The 8,417-nt window shown below is 39.4% G+C and overlaps 1 protein-coding gene across 3 annotated transcripts in view; it reads right to left on the reverse strand.

Moving 5' to 3' along the window:
• ARHGAP18 (Rho GTPase activating protein 18) overlaps positions 1-8,417 on the reverse strand; it is a 171,603-nt gene that overhangs the window by 13,664 nt on the left and 149,522 nt on the right. For all 3 annotated transcript variants that reach the window (XM_014533792.1, XM_005858977.2, XM_014533793.1), the window contains exons 11-12: positions 3,010-3,216; positions 2,194-2,334 (exon numbers count right to left, since the gene is read on the reverse strand). In XM_014533792.1, the coding sequence (XP_014389278.1) occupies positions 2,194-2,334; positions 3,010-3,216 (348 nt within the window). The remainder of the gene's footprint in view (positions 1-2,193; positions 2,335-3,009; positions 3,217-8,417) is intronic.

Below are 8,417 nucleotides of genomic sequence, written 5' to 3' on the forward strand. Positions count from 1 at the left end.
GGCGCAGGCAGGGGGAGGCAGTGGCTTATTCAGAGTAGTCGGCCTATGTTCCACCCAAAAGCAACAGTTGCTGCTCAGATCCAGAAGATTGTTACCCTGCAGGGAAGGCCCCCTACCGAGAGGGGACACAGGGATGCTCCTACATACAATTTGTCAAGTTAAGATGGAAACCCAGACTTCGATGTTAAACCTTTTAGCTTTAAAGTTCTGGCAACTGATGGACACTTATGCAGAAAACTCTGATTATTTAGTGACTCACCACATACCCATACTATTGGATATGATCTTGGACTTTATTTCTTGCTCCGTAATTGTTTCCGATGTATATTTACTCCCCCTAATAAAATAATAGACACTTGAAAAAAAAATTGTGGCAACTGATTAAAATTTTTCAACCAAAGCGACAGGCTGAACAAACCTCCCTGGCCATGATCACATACAGCTACAACTCCGTGAGGAAGCTTGCTCTGCTAGCAACACCTGTCCCTTCAGTTTGCTGCCAGAGTAAAATTAGAGTTTTTCACATCTCAGCTCTACTCCCCAGTGAGGTCTCTCGGATGCCCATTTCCTGTTCTGTAGCCCGATATTCCCGATTCAGGCTTCCATCACACTCCCTTGCCCCTCTGAGGTCAATCCTCCCCTTGCTCCCTGTGGGTGAGGCCAGCCCCATCTACCTTTGAATACCTGGCAGGGAGTGTGGGCTTGGAACCAAGGAGGCTCTTAGCAGCATTTTGTTAAAAGAACTGCTGAATTTCACAGGCGAGAAACCCAAAACTTGGAGAAACTGAGTCACAGCTAATACATGATAAAACTGAGATTTAAATCCCAAGTCTTAAAATGACAAAATAGCTTCTAACAAGTACAGAGAAAATTCTCAGACCAGCTCACGCTGTAAAACTAAAGAAATCCAAGTGAATGCTGTTTTTCTGTAAATGACAATAGTATTTACATACTACCAAAATGTAACTCTTAATTTTTATTTAAAAATTTTATTATTACAAAGGTAAAGCACAAATTCTGATTCCTTAGCTATATACTGGGCCTCAGAATATCACGTTATATCTGCCGTACAAAAGGAAAAAAAAGGCTATAGAGTCACCTAAGTTAATATGAAAAGCAGGGGTACAAAACACAAAGACATTCAAATACTTTTAGTGGTTTTAGAAGAAGTAAACATCCTAAGTTAAATAGAAATGATATCTCAAAAATCCTTTCTAACCTATATCAAGCCCTTTTGCAAAAAGATAGGAATGCTATTTATAATTTCCCTTCATTAAATTCTGTTTTTTAAGATACATAAAAATTGACTAAAACTACTTAAAGACAAGAAATTTTATTTTGTAAGAGTAAGAGCTATCAATAAAGGAGGTTTTTGTTTGTTTCAATTACTGGATCCTTAAGTAGGCCAAAGCAGAAATATCAAAGGCTGGTAACTGCATTTCCACATTATGCCACAAGATGGCAGCATGTAACTGACTAACCTCAATGGTGGTGGTGGGGGGGGGGAGGTGTCATCACTCTATAGAACAATAGAAACCCTTTCATTTCATGTTAAGGTTTCAAGTTAGAGCTCTGTTAACTCTCTTCCCAAATGTGTTTTCATGTATATTTCATGATTTTAAACCCAGATTTTAATGTATTCTTACAGCAGTCTGTAAATATTTCTTTTTTGAAATATTTTCGTTTTCTCCAAATCCTTTTTATGATCCAGTGAAGAACCTTTAAATACTTACTGAAGCCCAGGAGCATCCCAGGCACAACACAAACATTGGCCTCTCTGTCTTTGTGGGTTAGTTCTTCTTCCCCATTTCACAGATGAGAACACTGAAGGAAAAAGACCCGAGTCCACACAAGGGACTCGACTCACTAGACATTCCACATTCCCTGGGCAGCTGGCGTCTCCAGGAAGTGCTTTGTTGTGTATGTGTGGGTGGGTGCGTGCTGAGACGTTCTGGTCTTATCTTCCTTTGTTACCAATTAACAGCTCACTCTCTGAATCCCCAACACCTGAGCAACTGTCCAGACGAGCATTACCAGCTGCAGGAGTACTCACCGCTACGGATGCCTTTCACTTTACACGTGGTGCTAGGACCTAGGAGTGTGTAGAAAGTCACACAACAAACACATGCAGACCTCTTTGCTGTGTGTGATACTAAAAACAACACTGAGATCCGTGCAAACACATATTCTTACATCATTTGTACTTCTGTCTTGCTTGTCATATTTGTCTCGGTCATAAGCCATTTTCTTCAGCAATTTCTTCATTGTTTTCCTATCTTTCTTCAGATTTTCGGTGTTTTGCTTCCTCACTTGGTTGACAAGAAACTTGGGGATCTGTAGGGAAATGAAATTAAGTTTGGGGAGGGAAGAGAAGTGGCAGCATTTTAAACTATGGAAATAATTATACTTAGTAAGGGCTTCATCTCTTTGATGAGACTATGCCATTTTGCATGCCCTCTGCACTAAATCGGTGAAACGTAATGCACTATATTATTCATTCACTATGTGCACAGCGTATCCGCAGGATGCAGCTCACCATCTACTGTGCAAAGTTCAAGGAGAGGCTTGGAGAGGCTCAAGGACATAGTGGCCGTCATCAATGCCTGGTATGCTAAGACGAGACAGCCTGAGGAGACTGGCATTAGGGGCTACCTCTCTACAGCCTCGCCTCCAGCTAACCTGCAGTCCCTGTCTAATGGCCAACCAGCTCTCCCATCAAGAGAGAAAGAAAAACTCACAAATACGTGAGAGCTGACGCGTATCTAGCAATAATCCCAGAACAACCAGTACTCAAAATATTTTAGAAGTGACCAAATTGAAATAATAAAATAATGCTAGCATTTTAAAATATTAAAAAGATTTAACACATGGATATTAATTTTTTTTAATCACATTTGAAATCACCTACTTTGGTTGGTTACCTTTTTATGGAGAAGATAACAATTAATAAAAAGACTTCAGAATCTAGATATCATCACTCATTAACAAAGCTTAAAAATATACACTTACTGTCCACAGAAGTTTTTGATACTTAATCATTAAGTGCATGGTATTAGCTGTCCCAGCTGCCATTGCAAATTCTTGCTGTTCGCTGGACTTCAAACCCAATGCATGACACATGAAGAGGTTGGGGGCCATGACCATGGCCACATTCTTGACGTTCATCTTATTTTCCTCTTTATTGTCTATTACTCTTTGGAGAAATTCAAGCAGGGCCTGAAAGAGAAATGACTCTTTGAGATTTGTGCTGTATGTGAAGATGAGAGATTAGAGCACTGTAGCATATGGGATTTTTATTTAGTTAAAAAAAATAAGTTGTGCCCAGCCAATATGCTTCAGTGGTTGAGAGTCAACAGTTCAATTCCTGGTCAGGGCACATGCCCAGGTTGTGGGCTTAATCCCCAATGTGGGGTGTTCAGGAGGCAGCTGATCAATGATTCTTTCTCATCATTGATGTTTCTATCTCTCTCTCCCTCTCCCTTCTTCTCTGAAATCAATAAAATATATTTTTTTAATTTAATAAAAAAGTTGTGCATGACCACAGCCCACTAGCCACACCCAGCAGGCCTGGCATGAAAGCTTCTCCATTTGGTGAACGCACCCCGAGGTGAGGCCTTGTGTCTGCTCAGGACGATGGCGCTGGGAATAGGGCAGAAAGGACACGTGTCTGAACCAGGTGGTGGGGACAGGAACAGAGACGTATCAGACCAAGAGCCTACCAGAGCTATGGAGCACTGGGGAGCAGTTTAAAATATCGTACAAATATTCACTTGCTTCAGGAAGTGTGTTCTTTTAACTTCGGGGATTAAAAACCAAAAAAAAGATCCCCTTAAAAAGCCTCATTTAATCTTAGTTCCATTTGCTCTAAGGTACTCAATAGCTGCCATGAAATCTAAAACAAATGGGGATTATGATGGGGAGAACAAGGGGAGGAAGGGAGACAAAGAAAAGAGGGTCTTAAAAAAACACACGAATGAATGAATGAAAAGGAACTTTTCACCAGAATGGGCTAGTTTATGCTCAGTTTGATGCCAGTCACTTCCCACCTCTATTGCCAACACCCAGGTGTCCTCTGGGCCTATCCTGCCCCAAAGCCACAGGAAGATGACCCTCCTCCTGAAAGGGCTTAGAGCTATAAGTTCTTCTTTTGCCTTCTTTCTTGATGAATGTTGCTCTAGAACAATAACAATCACTGCACAGGTATTCAGTGTTGTCTATGGGTGAGGTTGCTTTAAGTACATCAGAGAGCTCATCTCACTTAATCCTTGCTGGAGATTGATGCTGTAATTATCCCTACTTTACAAATGAGAAAACATTGGCTAAGAGAATGTAAGCCACTTGCCAGGGGTCATAGAGCTAGCAAATGGTGGAGAAGCAATGTAATGGCAGGTCTATTTGGCTTTTGTTTCTGTTTCCTTAACTACTAAAAGAAATCAGTTTCTTATTTAGCTTAAAATCCCTACCTGAAAAAGGTCAAATAAACTATACCAAAATGGGAAAGCGGGGTGGGGGGGGGAGGTATTCATCTCCCACAGAATTTCAGGAGGAAAACACTCCTAACAGGTTGATCTTGAATCAAATTTAGCTGCTATATAGATCTGAAAAATTTGAGACAAACTAAAGGCATAGCCTTAGTATCTAACAATGAGATTTATGTATTTAATTCCCAGTGGAGTGCTCAGAAAGTTAAATTGTAATCCAAGCATAAGATTTTATAGAAACAATACCTTCTCAAATGAGGACAAAAGATTAATCGGTGAGGTTTGGAAAAAAGTATTTAATTCTGTTCCACAGAGCAGAATAATTACTCAGGGATCAGTGTATCTCTTTCTTTAGGAGCATAAATTACAAAGATTAGGTAATGAGCCATTTTAATTGTGGTGTGCATATGCAATAAGGTTATTCAAAATATTACTGTCAGAATATTAGAATGTGTGTATGTGTAGATTTGAAATTAATAAAATATTAGCCTAGCCCTTGCTGAAAGAACTCATCTTCAGATGTACTTTCTCTTCATCTAAACTCTAAGAACTGCCCTTTAAAAAAGGTAGCTATCACCAGCCTGGTATTTTATAAGTATTACTGGACTCTTATAAAACAAGTTTAAAACCCAGTTTAAATTCCAGCAGTTACTTACTAGCTATGTGTGATTCTAGCAAAACCTTTTGATATCTCTACTCTTTGGTCTTCTCATTGGTAAAGTGGGAATACTAATCTTCTAGCCTGCCAGGATGAAGTGAGGCAGTGTATGTTAACAAACTGCCTAAAAAAATTAAGACTAGACCTACCACATGACCCAGTAATCCTCTTCTAAGTATCTACCCCCCAAATTTTAAAACACTTATTTGTAAAAATATATGCACCCCTACGTTCATTGCACCGCTATTCACAATAAGCCCAGAGATAGAAGGAGCCTAAGTGTCCTGGATGGATAAAGATGCGGCACATACACACAATGGAATACTACTCAGCTGTAAAATGGTGAAATATTGCCATTGGCGGAAACACGATGGATCTTGAGAGTGGGTATTATGGTAATCAGATGGAAAGAAAAGAACCATATGATTTCACTCAAATGTGGGATATAAAACAAAAAGCAACAAATGGACAAACAAAACAAAACAAACTCATAGACACAGACAACAGAATGGTGGTTACCAGAGAAGAAGCGGGGGTGAGAAGGAGGAAGAGGGTAAAGGGGTCAAATACATGGTGATGGAGGAGATCAGACACAATGGAGCCCACAGTTATTGTAAGATAAAGTTGTACACCTGCAATGTATATAATATTATTAGCTAATGTTACCCTAATACACTTAATATTTTTTTAAAACTACAAAAAGGATAAATAAATGCCAATAAATATATTCCTATGGATCCCTTATTGATATCTGAACATCAGTCTTTGTTATTCTTCCAAGTCAAAGAAAGGTATGATTATTGATCAAAATGCACAATAATCCAAGGTTAAAAAAAAAAAATCCTGGTCAAGCAACTTGCCCAGAGCTCTATGCTTAAACAAGAACATGGTGTTTAACCCAGTGCCCTCTCTCCTTTAAATATGCTGTAGAAATAGTCTACACAATCATACACTTCCCTCCAATGGCAACTGAGGGCGTGGTCCGAGGGCTGGAAAAATGGGAGAAGTTTGCATTAAGCTTCCTGAAATTACTTTCAGATGGAGTTCCCCTGATCCTTTATGGGACTAAATTTAAATGGCTTATTCTCTTGTACAAATGGTACTTGTTCCACTGTTTCTATGATTAGAAATCTTGTTTGAAACCTTCATCAGAGTTGGCTAGTTACACTACTAAAGCTTATGTGAAATCGTAAAATGACTTGTTGGCATTTTCCAACTTTTTTACCCCCCAAACGTATTTCCAACCTTACTTATAAAATTGTACTCCCAGTAATTGTGCATATAAAAATTAAAACCGCTCACATTTAAAAATATATATATATTCTTAAACAGAATTTTAAAAATCATGTGCCTCAGATTTTGCAGGCAAACTACAAAAATGAATTGTAGACCAGCCTTGCCCAGTAGTGACCATATTGGAAGCAGTGCTTCCTCCCACCACTGTTTGAACTCATTCGAATGCAGGCATAGTTTAAGTCCATTGTGTGTCTTTCGATTCCCGCCTTCTATTGGTCATTCGCAGGCCCACACACAGACAGGCACCTTCAGGTGAATAAGAAAAAGAAGGATTAAGCCCCCATTTCCGGGGAGTTGAAGCCTGTGTTATGGGCACAGCCAGCAAGCAGAGAACAGACTGGAATCAGTCCCACTTTGTCCTGAGCCCACTGTCCCTGCCTCAGCCACCATTGCACACCCCTACAACGCCGCCATGGTCACCCCTACAACGCCGCCGGGTCACACAACACTTGAATGTAACCCTGTCTGGAGTTGGCCTCTGCCTCCAAAACAAAACCAAACCTGATGCTCTCATGACTCATCTGACAATCTTTTAAGCACAGATTTTTTTCTGACTTCGTCATGGGATTAACTCTTTGGGAGTTCTCCTGTAGCCATGGAGTGTTTTCACTCCAGAATCCTCAAAAACTGCTTTAATCCAGACAAGCTGAGGATTAACATTCATTCATGGGCATGGAAGAACTACCCCTCACCTAGTGCCAGTTCAGGGAACCTTAATGAGATTCAGGGGGAAATTTCCAAAGATTTACCAACTGGTAGTTTTGTTTTCTTGACATGAAATTTCTTGACATGATATTTCATTTTAAATAGAAAGAAAAGTAGGAATGTAGGGGGTAAAAGGGCAAGGGTTCCACCCTTAACTGTATAAAAAAAAATCTTTTGAAGGCAATGGCAAAACTTAAGATAAATATTCTTTTTAAATTATACTTTTATTTGATTTTTTATTGATTTTTTTTTAAGAGAGAGAGGAAGGGAGGGGGAGAGAGAGAGAGAGAGAAACATTGGTGTGAGAAACATCGATTGGCTGCCAACCCTCTGCCCACTTCACACACACTTAACCCGGAATGGAACCCAAAATCGGGGTATGTGCCCTGACCAGGAATCAAATTGTTAACCTTTCAGTGCATGGGACAACATTCAACCAACTGACCAACTGAGCCACGCTGTCCACGGCTCTAAATTATACTTTTGAAGTTTTCTCTTTTTCTCTTATAAAAGTTTACTACCCTATGAACTCTCATCATTAAGGAAAATAAATTAATGTAGAGCAATCTACCAATTATTATAAAAGACTCTGACAACACTTCTAATAAATGGAATTAAATCATATAATATTAGACCAAAACATTTTGAAATCATGATAAACATCAGCAACTCAGGATAAGCCCTCAGGGAAATAACTAGAATTTCTTTGAGTTCATCTATCTTTTGGCTACTAATGGTTCTCAACCTGTGGGTCATGACCCCTGAAAATACACCCTACATATCAGATATTTACATTACGATTCATAACAGTAGCAAAATTACAGTTATGAAGTAGCAACAAAAATAATTTTATGTTTGGGGGTCACCACAACATGAGGAACTGTATTAAAGGGTCGCGGCATTAGGAAGGTTGAGAACCACTGGAAATCATCATTATAACTCAGTCCAAACTCCAAACAAATGTAATAACTTTAGGCAACAGTGGGTTATATGTGATGACTCTTAGGATTTTCTTTTTAAACACTCATTTTGCACCTTACTAACAGTAGTACATGCTCCTTAAATAAAATTTGAAAATGTAGAAAAATAGAAAGAAGAAAAAAAACAAAAAACACTCATGTTTCCATTAACAAATGAACCTCCCAAAGCATGGAGGCACAGAACAGACTGTCATACCTTGATGTGGGGGCATGGGGATGAGGAGAGATAAACCAAAGAACTTATATACTTACTAGAGGCCCGGTGCACAAAAATTTGTGCACTCGGGGGGCGGGGGG

Source organism: Myotis brandtii, unplaced genomic scaffold (assembly GCF_000412655.1).
Source record: "Myotis brandtii unplaced genomic scaffold, ASM41265v1 scaffold123, whole genome shotgun sequence".
Taxonomy (NCBI): domain Eukaryota; kingdom Metazoa; phylum Chordata; class Mammalia; order Chiroptera; family Vespertilionidae; genus Myotis; species Myotis brandtii.